At 33.1% G+C, this 16,205-nt stretch overlaps 3 protein-coding genes across 6 annotated transcripts; 1 reads left to right on the plus strand and 2 right to left on the minus strand.

Moving 5' to 3' along the window:
* Positions 1-90: 90 nt before the first annotated feature.
* On the minus strand, positions 91-2,140 carry LOC135122840 (GPI transamidase component PIG-T). Its single transcript, XM_064047289.1, has 3 exons — positions 1,815-2,140; positions 1,431-1,764; positions 91-1,375 (listed from the first exon to the last, which is right to left on the minus strand). Exons 1-3 carry the CDS (start codon positions 1,984-1,986, stop codon positions 193-195), a joined length of 1,689 nt encoding a protein of 562 aa, XP_063903359.1. The 5' UTR covers positions 1,987-2,140; the 3' UTR covers positions 91-192.
* A 5,427-nt stretch (positions 2,141-7,567) lies between these two features.
* LOC135120004 (uncharacterized) lies at positions 7,568-8,909 on the plus strand. Of its 3 annotated transcripts, none has more exons than XR_010278469.1 (3): positions 7,568-8,495; positions 8,548-8,762; positions 8,816-8,900. XR_010278469.1 is itself a non-coding variant. In XM_064044366.1 (3 exons), exons 1-3 carry the CDS (start codon positions 7,607-7,609, stop codon positions 8,824-8,826), a joined length of 1,107 nt encoding a protein of 368 aa, XP_063900436.1. In that variant the 5' UTR covers positions 7,568-7,606; the 3' UTR covers positions 8,827-8,909. The 3 variants fall into 3 exon arrangements, 1 of the variants encoding a protein (XP_063900436.1); XR_010278468.1 differs by having other exon boundaries at positions 8,542-8,762; positions 8,816-8,899; XM_064044366.1 differs by having other exon boundaries at positions 7,568-8,518; positions 8,579-8,762; positions 8,816-8,909.
* LOC135120021 (uncharacterized) lies at positions 8,894-10,056 on the minus strand. 2 transcript variants are annotated; one of them, XM_064044389.1, is made up of 5 exons: positions 9,953-10,056; positions 9,658-9,902; positions 9,434-9,605; positions 9,211-9,351; positions 8,894-9,159 (listed from the first exon to the last, which is right to left on the minus strand). In XM_064044389.1, exons 1-5 carry the CDS (start codon positions 10,047-10,049, stop codon positions 8,894-8,896), a joined length of 921 nt encoding a protein of 306 aa, XP_063900459.1. In that variant the 5' UTR covers positions 10,050-10,056. The 2 variants fall into 2 exon arrangements, with proteins under 2 accessions (XP_063900459.1, XP_063900453.1); XM_064044383.1 differs by having other exon boundaries at positions 9,434-9,608.
* Between the last annotated feature and the right edge of the window lie 6,149 nt (positions 10,057-16,205).

Below are 16,205 nucleotides of genomic sequence, written 5' to 3' on the forward strand. Positions count from 1 at the left end.
ACTAATACTACTAGTCACACGTCTCAGTAATTTTTATTGTAAGAAAGCAAAATATGACTGATTTTGAAAGGTAAAGTGATAAAAACAAAATCACACTGTTTGCTTTTTATTTTATAAAAAACTAGTCTTTGGATATGAAAAAAAACACACTAATACCACAATAAAAATTCACAACTAGCGAACACTTTTATTTCACTCGCTTGTTCTTCTAGTCCATATCCCAACAACTTTATTCTTCAATTTAACTATAAAGTGCTCATTATCCTTAACAATTAAAATTAATCTTTTAGTAGTAATGTTATGCAAAGGTCCAAACGCCAATGCTACTACCGTACAAGCTAGACAAATTACGTTGTACGGCATACTAAAATCGGGCGTAGGCAACGTGATCACCGTACTTTCTGTCCTCATTTGAACTAAATAACCACTTCTTGAGGCATTAAAACTATCAGAAATCGTGGAGCTATCTTGTGGCAAACCGGTGTAATTTCGAGCCAACGGCAAAATCGTCGAAACTACCGCAGAACCAATATAAAACCCGTGATTAGCATCTGGTGGGTACTCCTGCCATTTTAAAAATACGTAATCGAAATCTATTGAAAGTGATGTGATGGAGCGAGCAGGCAGCTTAACGAGTACTTCGAGGTGGTAAGGTCGCTCCCTCTGGCGGCCGGGAATGTAGTGAATTCGAGTGGGTTCTATCCTAACACCGCCAGCGTCGATTTTTAAAGTGTGGAGATAAATAGGCACATACCATGGAATGTTCTGAAGAAATACAACATCTAAAGGGCTCCAGTGGTTGTTGTAGATCGTTGTAACAATTCCTCCTCGTTCTTGACCATAACCTGTTATGTACTGATTGGCATAGATCGCCGGAGGAGAGTTTAAGACCACTTTATTCTTTCCTAAATAGTTTGCGTTGAGACTCATCACGTAAGATTGTACGTCATATTTTGCGTACGTATGAACGTATCCGCCGCGAAATGAGGTGACGTATTCATCAGGATCTGGTTTTAGTTGGAATGGAACACTTTCATTGTTGGTGGTATCCACATAAATGGTGGCGGTTTCCGCCAAAACGCATCGTCCTATTACACCTTGTCCGAACAATTTTCTAAAGGACCAGTGTTTTGCTTCCAAAATTAGGAGATCGTAAACTAGGGAAACGGACTGTTGCAATTCTAAAGAGACGGATTCACACGAACTGTCACGGCAGATTGGACGCATGTGAATTGCCATGGAATGGTAGCGGGTGTTGTAAATGTGACCTGCATTTAGTAAAGACCCTAAACCTTGTTTTGCTTCGCAAGGGAGCAGTTTCTTCAATGGTGTTAAATTTTCTGTGCAAACAATTTCACGTGGAAGACTGGAATATCTACAATTCATACATAAAAAATTAAAGATGTGTTTTCATATAAATTTATTGTTACCTGACGAAAGTTGAGTTTATGGTAGGAGAAGAAACTGCCCCTCTAGGCTTAAAAGTGTACTCTGGATTTATGCTGTTGGTTTTATCTATGAAGTTTAAACTTGCACACAGTAAGCCAGATAGTGAGCTCGCTAATTCCTTCCAGTTTTTATCAACGTTCTCGGTATCTTCTTTAAACCAAACCCATAATTCAGCTCCTGGTGCTGCATCCATTATGGGGTAACCCCACGTTTCATACATCCACAGGCCAGCGGTTAAACTTACGTGCAATTCCTGTACATTGTAACGTGCGACTATTTCACCTAGTGCTCGGGGGAACATGTGAGTGTGTCGAACTACAACATGACAATCAAAATATTTTACTAGAATGATTTTCTACACTCACATGATTCTTGTTCTGGGTCTGTATCCCATTTTGTTGCAAACTGAAAGTGGGCATATAAATGATCGTTGCCCAGGGGTTTTAGGAGCAGTTCTTCGGAAAATGTATCGAATGCATAGGTTAAAACGGCTAATGGAACAACTAATAAAAATGTGGTCAACGTTGAATGAAACATGTTTCAAATTTACAATTCCGATTCATTAGACAATTCGACAATACCAACCGCTAACACCACACAAAAATATATTTATGTATCACCAACTCATTTTTTCGGCATTTTATTCACTGACTGACGTTAAAAACTTCAGACATTTTTTGACAGCTGACAAAAAGTGACAGTGTGGAAGCGTGGAACTAAAGTAAAGGAGGTCATACACGAATGGTTTTATTACATGTACTTGGAATGTCACACACGGACACACGTGAATAATATGTACTGTCAAAAAGCCGACTGATTAATTATATTCGTGGAATATCTTGACCTTGTAGAGTTTTCTATGATTCTAATGTTTATTTATTAGCTTATCCTCTCCACAGTTATACAGGGTGTATATTCTACGAGCGTTTTAAAAATTTAAGGGAATTTCAAGCATTACAATTTTCCAGTGTAGTTAATAGAGATCATAGTCTGTGTCATAGTGGTCAAACACTTTTTTTTAATTTTATTGTAAAATTTCAAGTATAAGGAATTCACGTTCGGTAGATGTAACTAGATTTGGTAACTTTTTTTTTAAGCTGTGTAACTGCGGACATAATTGTTCTAGTGTATAATGTATTACTGGAATGTCAGAAAGTAGCTATCAAAAATGTGACATGTAAGTAAGTAAAGGTCAAATATCGAAAATGTGATGGTTTTGTGGTAATCTGGTGAATCTATTTTTGAACCAAGGAGAAAATCGCATCCCTCTAAAAGCCCAAAGAGCAACCCGCATGTAAAATTTTGAATCTTTTCCCTTCACTAGTTTTTTTAGGAGGACAAGCTTTGATGTCATCATCATGGATCCACAATTTCACCATGGATCCGTTCTGGTATATCCATGTCTCATTCAAGAAAATGAAAAGTAAATCTTCACCACAATCACGCAATTGGAGATAGGTACCGCCTTAGAAATTTGATTCTGGCAGCTATAACGTGTTTAAAATGTGAAAAACTTCGCCTTCGGAAACCTAAATTTATACGTGTATTATGTACAATTATTTTCAAAGCCAAGTGTTTTACCTCTTACAAAACAATAACGATTATATAAAACTTAAAAACCAATTGTAGAACGGAACCAACAAAGCATGTAGGTATATAAATCTGCGCAGTCGTCTTTCTGATTCTGATTATAATATTAACGGCACAAGCGCCGCTGTATCTGTATTATTTTAAAATTCGAAAAACACTCGACAACACTAGCGAACTTTACGGAGAATATTTCTGCCACCAGTTTAACTGTTTTCGTTTTACCCAATTTTTTGAAAACCACGAAATATTTCTTGTTTCTTTTCCTTTAAAATGAGCTTTCTCGTGATTACTTTTATGGAAACTGTTTCCACGCTGAATTTAAGGATTTTCTAGAAACGAAGCGTGTTGAAATTAGAAAAACTTCGTTTTTTTCCACAAAATTCAGATTTGACATTTGAATTAGAAAATTAGACAGTTGATGCCAATCTTAAATTTCTAGTGATCTTAAGATTGCAACTTAACCACAGAAAAGTTTCTGTCAGTTACTTCTACCGAACGTGAATGCTTATTAGTGCTTATGGTCACTAATTAATAATCTATATTTCGATTTATATTTCTTCATAAGTTTATAATGTATAAAAAAAAGTGTGGAAAAAAATATAATGGTTTCATGGGTTTGACTTCTCCAGCCCCCACGACTATGAACAAAGAACTTCTTCAACTAATATCGTTAAAGATAAGCCAGTTATATGTATTTAGGGCAAAAGGGGTATTCTAGTCTGTAACTTAGGAGAAGCGTACCAACCAAATACACTAAGCATTTAAGTCTGAGATGCTGTCATAAATTTGTATTTAATAAATTAGATTATTCGTTGACATGGGTAGTGTGAGAAAGTTATAAAACCACTATATTTTGTGCCACCCTACGTTGGTAAATTCAGAGCTGAAAACGCAAACGCAGTTCTCATCAAATATCATCGTTGAAACTACAACTACATTTGAAAACGAACAAAATCTGCTTGAAAGTTCAAAAAAGTGCTAAATTGCAGTGTCAAGAGCAAATTTATGACTTGCATGTGTTCTTGACGTTTCAAGAAAGTTTTGATGAAAATAACAGAAAGAATGTATCTACATGAAGTTGTATCACCATCAGTGGTATCAACATTTTTTTGGTCGTACACTTTGGTCTTGTATTAAATTATTTCAGAATAATGTCACACTTTTCGGGTGCTTAAAATATAGATCAATAATAAGTCTGTTTAATTCGTTACAATAAAAATATTTTATATTTGAATTATTGCAGCATCCTTTGAAAAATATGCATAAACCTAGGGTATATTATATACACTTTATTGAACGTTATAAACCATATAGCAGTATGCAGGGTGAGTACTAAGCGCACGGTCCTTGATGTTCCATTAATTCATTCAAGAAAATTATTAATTAAATTAAAAAAAGTAAAACTAAAGTTAAACTAAACTTACACAGTTCTTTAATAAAAGTAGCATACAGTAAAATTATTTTCGACTATATAGAGTGTTTTGTTTTTGAGGCAAAGTACATAATTCAGTTTTTTTTAAACAGAACACCTTTATATTTTTATATATTCTCATTGATCTTTTCTTATAATTTGTGGTGAGATAAACACAGGTACGTGTTTCATTGTGGTGTCCTTTAAATAAAATTTTAATATATAGGGTATTTATAAAAAAATCTAAAACATTATAATTAATTGTTTAAATGTCTGTAGGTAAGCGAAATAAAGTGTTGCTGCTACAGTGGAAACCGAACCACACGTTTCCCGCTTGCCGGGCTCTCTGGTGTCCTGACCTAAGGCTAGACTACAGAGCGGCTTATCTTTCTTCGCTTACTACTACTTATTATTGTGTCGCCACATATCGATATTTAAACTTTTTTATTTTATTAGTGCATCTTACTCTATTTTTTGTTCTCTTTTTTCGTTATGTCGGTGTGTCTTTAAAAAAGTAAAAAATCGCAATAACTATCAACTTTAAATACAAACAAACAGAATTAATATTGTAATATAATTAATAAAATAGAGGTGCTTTATTTGAAAAAACTGAAATATCGATATTTGAAAATTATAATATTATATATTATTATGTACACTCTGTATAATACGACCCACTTTTATTTAGACCACAACAGAGCGGGTACTTTTTCTTTCTCTCCACAAAATATTGTAACACAAATTTTAAAATAATCTTATTGCGATTTTTTGTAAACCTTCCCACTGCTAACCAATTTTAAGAGAGTTGGTCGAAGGTTATTTCGACAGAAATTCCCTGAAATACGATAAAAAAATCTAGTTTTTTCGAAAAATTATAAAATTTGATTATGCGAATTAATTTTTGTGAGTCGCCCTGCATAAGGCTTTTAATGCAATGATAAACCACAAGTACAGACTCATCATATTTTGCACATTTTGGGTAGGATTTATTCGACAAAATTTTGAGATGACGTCATCAATTTTTTGGGAGGGTATAAACGAATAATTTTTGCTTAACGATTTACCATGATTACTATAAATTTAAAATATTCACAAGATTTCAGAGCAATCGGTTTTGCAGTTTCAAAGTTATATTGTAAAATATGTATTGTTATTCAGTTTTGATTTTTTTCCAAAAATTCCGGATTTTTAGGATGAAAATTCTACACGAATTCACACACCACAAGTGGAGGAATATCTTATTTTATATTATTCCTAATATACATACACAATGTGACAACAATCGCTCCAGTAGTTTCGAAGATTACTTGTCTAATAAAAATGGATACAGATCCCAGACAGACAGATAGACAAATAGACAGATAGACGGAAACATGAGACTCCTTTTTTCGTACTCTAGACTAGAGGTCATGTCGAGAAAATATGAAAGTGGCAATTTGGCCGATGGACTTGATCCTTAGCTTACGCTCGAGAAGTAAAAATTGGAATAACATGGCAACGTCGCAATAGAAAAAAAAATGATTATAAGTCTAAGAAGAGGTCAATTAGAATATGTACAAATACATAGGATGTCCCATTTGAAAAATTAAGTTATGTATTACGCCTTAAAAATAGAAAACTCTGTATAATTCAAAGTAATTTGATTGCATGTCCCACAATACCAGAACCGTACAACTTTCGTCTTTAACTTTTTTTCAATTTCTAATACCCAAGTAATGAAATGACGGTTTTGATATATTGTCTTTGCCACTTTTATTTAAACACTACCTGTTGATTTTGCTTAAAATTTAGCAATTGGTAACAGCTTTCGGTTTATTGTCAAACGGTTAGAAAATTGTATGATTATGAACTTTGGCAAATTTATGATCAACAAGTGATGTTTCAATAGAAATGGCAAAGCATATGTAGTAAGTATATGTCTTATTGTCATTATGACGTTTGAAGTTTAAAAAATGTATCACTTCGTATCGAGCCTCAGCGTCAAAAATAGCAATTAAAACCATATTATAATGTTTAAAGAATGTTTTACACTTTATAATAGTTTACACTTAAATTGTCAAAATTTTGAAATTTTAGCCACTCCAACGACGGTAGAATTCGTTTTTCACAAAGTTTATTATACAGTAGAATTCCTCTAATTTTGGCAAAGTGTAACACCATATGTTTCTGTTTCTGTCTTCCTCCTTGCCAAAATTAAAAGAATTCTACTATATCTATTATAATACTATCGAGAGAGCAATAAAAAGATGATCAAAGTCAGCCACGGATTTTTGAAGATTTGTCCTTGATAGAATTTTGTCTTGTCAATTTGAAAGTTTCAATTGAAAGTGGAACGATCAAAGACAAACTTTCAAAAATCCATGGATATCTTCGATCGTATTTTTTATTGCTCTCTAGTATTAATATGGTAGAATTAAGTGTCAAAATAGTATGACACAAGTAAAGAATAAAAAATACCGAAAGCTGTGTATACAAGTTTAACTTAAAACGTACAAAAGCAGTGTCAAATGTGACACACATTACATTAAGCACTAATTAAAAATTGAATTCACACATTTATTAAGAACTAGTTTCAACAGGTTTCAACTTTCAATGCTTCCATACAAAAGATTCGAATTTTGCGGCCATAAATTTTGCGATAACTAATTTTTAAGATTAATTTAATAAAATTAATTAAATTCAATTAATCCATTAATAAAAACAGAAAAGTTATAGAAATTATTCATAAACCAATATATAAAAACTTGAGGATACCACAACAAGCATTCATTGAAAAAGCAACTGATTTAACATCTGACTTAATAACAAGTACAGGGTGATTAAAAAATTTTCAGATTAGAGTGAGCTATGGAAATATATTTCATTTCTTTTAATTAAACCTTATACCTTACAGGACTGATTATTTGACTGAATTGTGATTAAATTCGGGCCTCTGAGTAATTAGCTTAGAGCTATTATTAAATTTTGTGGATGACTTTAAAATTTGAGCACGCTTCTCATTAGCTGTCATGCTGTTACATAAGAAAATGTCATCTTATGCAAATAAAAGAGGTGTAAGTCCACCACGATATTTTTCTGACATGTATACATGACAGTATTCCGAAAAAAGAATGACGTTTTAAATTCGTTTTCGGTAGCACTATTCTGGATAATGATATGGAAAAGAAAAAATTAAACCAGAAAAAACGGAGTAAATCGAAGAAACCCGGCTTTCTGAAAAACTTTTTTATGTGTATTTTGAAAAATGACGAAGAAGAAGATACAAATCCACGTAATCAGACAAATGTGAGTTTCAAACCGTCTAAAATAATGCCTGCTAAACGTGAAGTATCCGTTACTTTCTCAACCACTTCTTCATATTACCTTATGCAACCGGTGTTAGCTAAATTAGAGAATATGTCACCGAACAACGCACTATTGTCTCAAGCTTATTCAGAAAAATTCGAAAGTAGTTCAATCGAACAGGAAGAAACTCTTCCGCCGAAACCTGAGGAGCTGCGTAAAGAAGTTGAGAAAGAACAGAAAGACCAGTTAGTTAGATCAATACTCAGTAAGTACTTACAAATGAAAAGAGAAGACATGTTGAATAAAATACCAGAAACTGAAAACGAAAATCAAGAAAGTATGAACTCGCCTCAAAGTCAAAAAGGCGATTTTCTAAACGTCGATTGCTTTGCAAGCGATAGCTCAGATACAATATTGTTGGAGAATGCCGTAAGTAACCAGGAGTTAGATATAAAGAACCAAAGACCAAAAACAGAATTTCCGACAAAGAGCAGAAGCGCTCCAACGAATAGTACAGCTCACGATAGCCTCGCCGACATTTGCTTTAAAATGAGTCGTTACAAACAGCAAGAAAATAAGTCTGACAGTTACGTAACTTGTTGCAGTGAAGAAACTACCAAAGACAATGCCACAACGTCGAAAAAGAAATTGGAACTTATATTTAACCCATCATCCGAAGAAAACTCGTCGTGTCTAGAAGACAATTCTTCGTTTTCGTTACAGTACGAAATAAGCTGCGAAAGAACGCCTGTGGCAACAGGTATTCTAAGAGCTGATAGTGTAGTAAGTTTATGACTCTGTGACAGTTGTAGATGTGAGTCATTTGGTGGATTATTCTTGCAGTTGCAACATAACGGAAACGAAAAAACTTATAATTTCGTGACGAAGCATTCAAGAGGAACGAAGATTGCCTCTCCAGAGTTATACTTAAATCCACCTCCATACGTGAAAGGTGAAATCGATGGACTAAATGGATCTAGTTCATCACTTAAATGGAAATTAATTATTTCGCATCATGGACGAGGAGGTAATGGTGAATAACAATGCCAGGAATGTTAATTCATTATTTTTTAACTTCAGATTTTCGTTAATTAACAAGCATCAGACGAAAAGTGATCTCTTTATTTGAGCTTAATAAATTCACTCTTCTTGACATGATTAATAAATTTGTGTATCAGTAGCTTTAGACGATCTTTGTGGTCGATCTGTGTGTTTATTTTCGGGAATTGTGCGAATTTGTAGCGGCGGCAGGGATTGAGATGTCAACACAAAGTTGTATTCTTGATCTTCGTTAAATATGAAGAAGTGGTTGGGGACGCTGGGAACGCACTGACGTAATATTTGAACGAAGATAAAGATAACTACCACTGCTAGGAAGGTTCCATAGATTATTATGAACAACATGTTGTCTTGAATGTGGAGATCTAAAACGATATTGAGACTTTTCGGGTCAATTTGTCATCGTCTCAGTTTACTGGTGCAATATTCGTCACCCTGATTAGGTGTACCACAGTTGTTATTTCCATCACATTCGAGAAATTTATCAATGCAAAAAGTCTCCCCTTTCAGTACACAATAAATCTCGTTTTTGGTGCAGTTTCCATAATTGCTAAGGTCTTAAACGAAAAATAAACGTGGAAAATTCGTGAACAACGAACGTCACCTACGAAACTGAAAAAGTTAGAAATAAAAGTTTACATTTGGCAGAAGTGGCAATCATTTTGATGCTTCCAGCAAATTCCACGAAATTTATGTCCATGGTAAATCGTCTAGTGTGTATTAAATATGCATGAATTAGATGTTCATATTCATTTTTTGAATGATTAGCACATATATCTGCACTCACGTCTGCAAACTCTTTGCTATCGGACTTCTTAAAAATTAACACAATTTAAAAATGTTTTCCACAAAAAACAAATTACCAGAAGGATTCCACCACCACGGCAAAATGAACGAGTTTGTTGAAAATTAAATATTTCAACTACAAATGCAGTAATACATTTGTCTTTGCAATTATTCTCAGGATGTGGACCTACAACAAGAACTGAACAAGATCTGATTAAGGAAGCGACAGAATTTAGTAAAATTGTTCGAGAATCTGCTGATCCAGCACCATACGGTAAGTGGATGCTTGTGGTGTAGTTATTCTTGCACTTGTGACTTATATCTAAAAAAAGACATTTTCATGTTGTAGAGAATATGCTCATATTAACGTGCCAACAAGTAATTCTTTAGGGTTTTTGTTCGGGTGAAGACATCTTGCGCTACTGAAAAATACGATCTGTACAATTACCACTCCTGGAAAGATAGTCATATGTCAGTGAAAGGAAACGAGTATTTAATTTACAGTTGTCAACAAAAAAAAACTTCTGTCTTTTTTGACGCAATAACGTAACCAAAATTAGACGCAATTTAAATACAGTAAAATAATTTTGATCTTAAAGTTTTATTAATCAAACATATTTTTCCACCAGTACTATTATTAATTGTAAAAACGCACAACGCGCGGAACATATTTTCTTCAGGTCAAGGAAAACCATTAAGGAAAATGATCGTTAAAATTCCTCGACAAGTTTTCTTTCAATTGATCGATTTACTTCGATTATTTTAATAATAAATAAATCATACTAATGTGTCAACTTTATGAAACAATAATTTTAATAGCTGCCTTTATAGCAGGATACTCGTATAACAAAATGTGTTGACTCCTTAGGAAAATCCCGGAGTCTACATTGTGCTTTTCTTTTTGCCGAAATTGCAAAATTTGGGGTCAAAGTGAAAAGAATTGAACTTTTTAGTCAGAAAATTGTATATATTTACAATAACTCAGTAGAATCAAATTATGCTTTCTTGGCAGTGTCGAATTACGTTTTATAATGTTTTTCAGTTGTTGATTCAGCATTTCAATTTTGATTAGTCTGCACTTTTTGATATCAGATTTCGATTATCGATGTCATTTCACATTTCCATCTGAGGTTATAAAACTTTGAGTCCCTGTTCATTTACAACTACAAGCCACAAGTAGCATTTTTTTAATGACAAAACACAAATTTTTTCAAATACTCATGAAAATAGGTGCTTTTGACGTGTCTGCAATTTTATTCATCGTGCCTTTTGAGTTCATGGACTTAAATATCTAGTGGGAATGAAGATTGTTGAACTTATGTAGTGAGTTGATATCACTAGGTGCTGAGTTTGAATTTACATCGGAATTGGAATTCTATATTTCCGGGTAGTAGTACAATGAATTGGCAGAAAAAATCTGAAGCGTCTTCGTGTTACATGCGTTTTCATAGGAAATGGAATTTTTCATTACATTGTTGCACTACAATCATATCAAAAGTTGTTTTCATTTCCAAAGAAACTGTAGCCAAGATTGTGTTATTCCTAAATAGATTAAACAATTAAACTGGTAAGTTAAAAATTAGCAAGAACTTTGTATTATAATTCCCTGGAACATTAATCACCTATCGGTTAAAACAATTTGATATCTGCCTGTTGTTATCTGGCGGCGGAAGATAACGCATTCCTCGTGAATTATGAAAAAATTCTTCCACGTAGTCTGGTAGAGTCTTCTAGGGCCACAATTTAAAATTATATTCAAATTATAGGCTGCTTTGTTTAGAACTTACCCACCACAGTTACATTTTTGTAAACATAACACCCAGTTTACAGATTGAGGTTCCTTGACAGAAAAAAATGCTATCACATATTTACAAAAGTTTTTTTTTAACTCCAGACTTCGATCTTTAAAAATGCTGGAGTTGTGAATTTTTAAATATGACTATTTTTTCTATCAAAATGAAAATCTTGAAAACTGTTGTGTTTTTTGTTTATAAGGAATCTAACTTTGTAAAATATATAGGCTGATTCATTTAAAAAAAATAGAAACAATAATAATAATAATACATTTCAATATTTTACCTAAATTAAATAAAAAAATTAACACAAATACAAAATGAATAAATAAAATATTTGATGTTGTCTACATTTCTTTGTATTTAGCATGTAAATTAAGCAGAATGGTGGTTAGACCTGGCTGTTTCACAGTGATTAATGTTTGGATGAGGAACCAAATTTAGAGTTGACCTAATATGAATATGTTAGCATCCCGTGCAATATTTTATCCAAAAACACAAGAGGATAATAATCTCTACTTTTGCTAAGCTGAACAAAGTTTACTTCTATAAAAGTTCATTGTGCGAATAATTTTGAAAAGGAAATATTCGATGTTTCTTAAAATACACATATTTGCATAGTTTTCGTTGCAGTGCTCGTTCAGTAGTGGGCAGGTACATACATGAATATCATAATATGGCTTTCACACAATGGAGCAATATTCTAACTTTGTAAAAATATATGCTGTTTCATTTGAAAAAATACAACTTATTTTTTTTTACATGTCATATAAAGTAATAGAACTTAATTCGTACTGTGAAATACTTTGGTTCATTTTTAATGAAGCTTTTGTGTGTCTGATTATGTACCTAATTAATGTGAAATAGTAAAGATGAACACAATCTTTTTAGCGAGGTCTGACATATTTAACATTCTATAACCAAACGTGATATTACGTTTTGTACGGCTAAGAGTCATGACACGGCATTTGCTTCTATTCATAGATAAAGAATTTAAACTACACAACTGTTATGTTGCATTTTTAACGCCATCGGCATATAGGAAAACGTGACATTCTCAACTTATGCACTTAATTATGTCGTTTATAAAAATTGTAAATATGTAATAAAGGACTTAGGTTTGACCCTGCTGTGCTCCAGAAAAAAACATTCGAGAACAAATGACTGAGTACTCAACATACTCTTTTTGAATTTTAAGTATAGAACTTAATTTTGTCGAGTGCTTCAGATAAATCACTACATATACCTAATGTCAGTTTGTTGTTTAACATCTAAACAATTTGAAACAAGCACTGCATATTCACAAAAAGCTTTATCTCAAGTCTTTGTATTGATGAGGCGTTTACTTGTTTAAACTCCATATCAATTTTAATAATAAAGTTAATACTTTAAAGAGTTTAAATGATTGCATTAGTAGACATACTAAAATATCATCCACATACCTGACGCAGTAAATACAGTGTTTGAATACTCTATGTCGAGAAATAGAGGTTTCTAATATGACCATAAATATTTCGGACAACAGAGGACTCAGGGGTTACCCATGGCTGGCCATCTCTTTGTCTGAAGAACTTATCACCGTTACCACTCAATTAAAAGTAATTTTGGGATAAGCAAATATCAAATAATAAAAGGATTTCGTTCATTGTAACCGGATTAGTGTTTTTGGAAAAAAGGTCTTCCTTTATTATCTTAATCACTTCATCAGGTAGAATATTAGTGAAAAGATTTGTCACGTTAAACGAAACTAATTTCCAGGTAAAAGGTAGAGTATTTATTGAAAAAATTTTGTTTATCAGTTTTTGTGAATCCTTACCCGAAAATATTGACTGAAACTTTAAATTATCTTTGAGGATACGTAGTGCTTTTGCTAGTGTATATGACACCAGGTTGTTAAATATTGTTTTTGTTTTTCTGTAAAAATTCCGTTGATCTTTTAAAACTGTTTTTAATTCATTAGTAAATTTTAAAGTTGGATTACTTCGTAACTGTTCAAAGTTGTTGCTATTGAGGAAATTGAATTAATGAGAACGTCATTGTCATAAAAACGGAATACTTTTGGACAAACTATACTTAAATCTCGTTTTGCTTAGTGTCAGAAGTCCACTTTGATGAAGCATAAATTTGAGCAATTTATAAAAATTGAAAACTGGTTTGAAGGCACACGTATGTTCTAAGTGACGAAAATAAAAAGTAATCTCATTGTCGACCATGCATGAAAGTTCGTCTTTGATTTTTAGAAGAACGAGAGTGTGTCCAGAATTCTAAGAATTTTATAGACTCCCACAGTTAATTCTTTTTACAGTCCTGTCGTAAATTATATTGTACAGCTAAAGAGTCTGTCAGAGGAAAGCCGATGCACCGAGGCAGGTACAAATTTCTTGGAAAAGCTGCTATTCGAAAAGGGCTGTAAAACGAATTAAATCTGGGAGTCCATAAAATTCTTATAATTCTAGACAAACTTTAGACGGTATATTTTTCTAGAACTCTTGTGGGGAGTCTGCCTCATGCGTTTATTGACTTCCACTAATTTTTATGAGGGCTTAACTAAAGACCCTTGTAAACTTGCGACAGTTGAAATGGCTGGGAGGGGGTTTGTCGAAATGGACTGTAATGAAAATTTTACTGCCCTCTGTAGATGGCAGTAGATAGATACAGAGGGCGGGGTAAGTAAATAAGGGGTCAATTCCAAGTTGGTGGCGCAAGTCACTGGTGCAGCGCAACTTTATAATGCTAATTTGGGTATCAAATGCTGGTTGCTAGGGGTGACGGAATAAACAAGCGCAATTTTTCGAGATAAATTGCGCCAACTTGCACTGCCTACTAGAGGTGCCGCAACTCCATGGTGCAAATTTCAATGGAAAATTCGACACAACTGCGTTTGTTGATTCCGTCACCCCTAGCAACCAGCATTTGATACCCAAATTAGCATTATAAAGTTGCGCTGCACCAGTGACTTGCGCCACCAACTTGGAATTGGCCCCTAAGTTTACAACGGTGGGTGTAAATAGACATATGAGGCAGACTCTGCACAAGAGTTCTACTCAAAGTATATGATTTATTCAGTCACATACTTATAGGTCCTCGAGACCGATCTCCCGCTATTTAAGCGGTTCTTTCCGACATATCTCATTAGGAGGTTAATCCTGTCTGAGTACTTACTTGTAAAATCATCATCCCCTAAAAATCTCTATTCTAAGGATTGGAATGGTAATGTACTGGAAATTTATTCTTTTCTTCTTTGTGATTTTCAGTAAAGATTTGACCACAAAAAGCATTATCGGCTATTTAAATTATCTGGTTTTTCAAAAGTTTCTCTAGAAAGCTTGCAATTTGTTTTCAAAGGGGTTAATGGTTCACTATCGGTTATCCACTTGTTGTCATGTGATTTTATTATAATGAGTTAATGACCCACTCAAGTTTAGTTTGTTACAAAATAAAATTTCGATCTGGGCTTAACTTCAACTAAAATGATAATGTGACTATCGTTAAATACAAATTATGGTATGAAGTTTGCTTTGACTTTTTTTTAAATAGTTTATAACAACCCTTCAGCAATATAGCACTTGACTATTTTTGGGTTAGTTGTTCAAAAGGAGCAAGGATTTTGCGAATTGGATGTCGCTTACCATTCAACCTAAAATGTTAGGTCTGCTTCATAAAACCCTTGTTCTTTTCAGGCAAGAAATTCGGAGGAGTCAGGGCTGTAGATTATCATTGCCATAGTGAGTTTGTAAATGATTTAATTTTATTCGATTTGAGATTCTATTTAATGTTAGTTCATTTTTCTTTTTTCATCATTTTGAATCAGGTACATTTTGACTAAAATTTTCTTTCCTCGAAGAAAATAAAATTCGATGAAATTTTTGCTTTGAACGCACAGTTCTTAAAGCACTATGAGTGTGATATTGTATTACTTGTCAACACTGATAAACTTATCCCCACCAGAAATTTAGTGACGACATAATGAAACTGATGAAACGTATAAAAGGGACACTGAACAAGATGTTCACTTCAGTTTATCAACGGACGTTTGTGACAAAGGTTCGAATAAGTGATTAAGATAAGAATAAAATTTCCTTTGATAGTAATTTCTTCTAAGTTGGTAACTATAAAGAGTATTTAAAAGTCGGTGTAAATAATTTAAACAGTATGTACTTCTTTCGCCCTCTGATGTGTGCTCATAATAATCGGTGAGTGAGGTATTTTATCGTAAACATTTCGAATTGATTAACTTTGTGGTGAAGCTTAAATTAATTTCAATGTTTGAAATACCTACATTATATTACTAAACGAAACGCTACTGCGTCTCAGAAATGAAGTTCTCAGAAAACTTACTTATTCAAGCAAATGAGAGCTTTGAGCACCTGTTGTCCATTATTTTGCTGTTGACTTGGCTTTGAATTATTTATTTTAATGAATCAAATCGCAATCATCTGTTTTCTTTGTTAGTCATACATCAAGTTGAGCAATTTACTTAACAAAATTTTGAGATGACGTCATGAGTTTTTTGAGTGGGGATACAACCTCCATAGGGTAAATGAATAACTTTTGATTAACGATTTATTGATTACGACAACTTTGCAAGATTTCAGGGTATTCGTTTTTGTAATTTCAAAGTTAAAAAAAATGTTGTTATACCATTTTGATTTTTTTTCTCAAAAAATCTGGATGCTTAAGGTGAAAACTCTTAGTATCTTATTTTATAAAATTTAAAACAAATTTACTATTGTAGACTTGGAGATGACATCAATCCCATTGGTGGTGAGGATGATCACAGAAACTGGACCACTAGCTGTGACACACTCTTTCAAATAAAAAAAAATGGTTTT

Source organism: Zophobas morio, unplaced genomic scaffold, assembly GCF_036711695.1.
Source record: "Zophobas morio isolate AGI-343-1 ecotype UQ-CSIRO unplaced genomic scaffold, CSIRO_AGI_Zmor_V1 ptg000005l, whole genome shotgun sequence".
NCBI classification, from domain to species: domain Eukaryota; kingdom Metazoa; phylum Arthropoda; class Insecta; order Coleoptera; family Tenebrionidae; genus Zophobas; species Zophobas morio.

What these genes read in the sequence shown, in the direction of transcription:
- LOC135122840 (XM_064047289.1), bottom strand. Translation starts at nt 1,986, where the DNA reads ATGTTTCATTCAACGTTGACCACATTTTTATTAGTTGTTCCATTAGCC. An exon ending in AGACCCAGAACAAGAATCAT is followed by an intron (nt 1,765 to 1,814) that starts GTGAGTGTAGAA and finishes GTCATGTTGTAG; the next exon opens with TTCGACACACTCACATGTTC. An exon ending in ATAAACTCAACTTTCGTCAG is followed by an intron (nt 1,376 to 1,430) that starts GTAACAATAAAT and finishes TATGAATTGTAG; the next exon opens with ATATTCCAGTCTTCCACGTG.
- LOC135120004 (XM_064044366.1), top strand. Translation starts at nt 7,607, where the DNA reads ATGGAAAAGAAAAAATTAAACCAGAAAAAACGGAGTAAATCGAAGAAA. An exon ending in TTCTAAGAGCTGATAGTGTA is followed by an intron (nt 8,519 to 8,578) that starts GTAAGTTTATGA and finishes TTATTCTTGCAG; the next exon opens with TTGCAACATAACGGAAACGA.
- LOC135120021 (XM_064044383.1), bottom strand. Translation starts at nt 10,049, where the DNA reads ATGACTATCTTTCCAGGAGTGGTAATTGTACAGATCGTATTTTTCAGT. An exon ending in GTGGTGGTGGAATCCTTCTG is followed by an intron (nt 9,609 to 9,657) that starts GTAATTTGTTTT and finishes TTAATTTTTAAG; the next exon opens with AAGTCCGATAGCAAAGAGTT. An exon ending in GGGTGACGAATATTGCACCA is followed by an intron (nt 9,160 to 9,210) that starts GTAAACTGAGAC and finishes ATATCGTTTTAG; the next exon opens with ATCTCCACATTCAAGACAAC.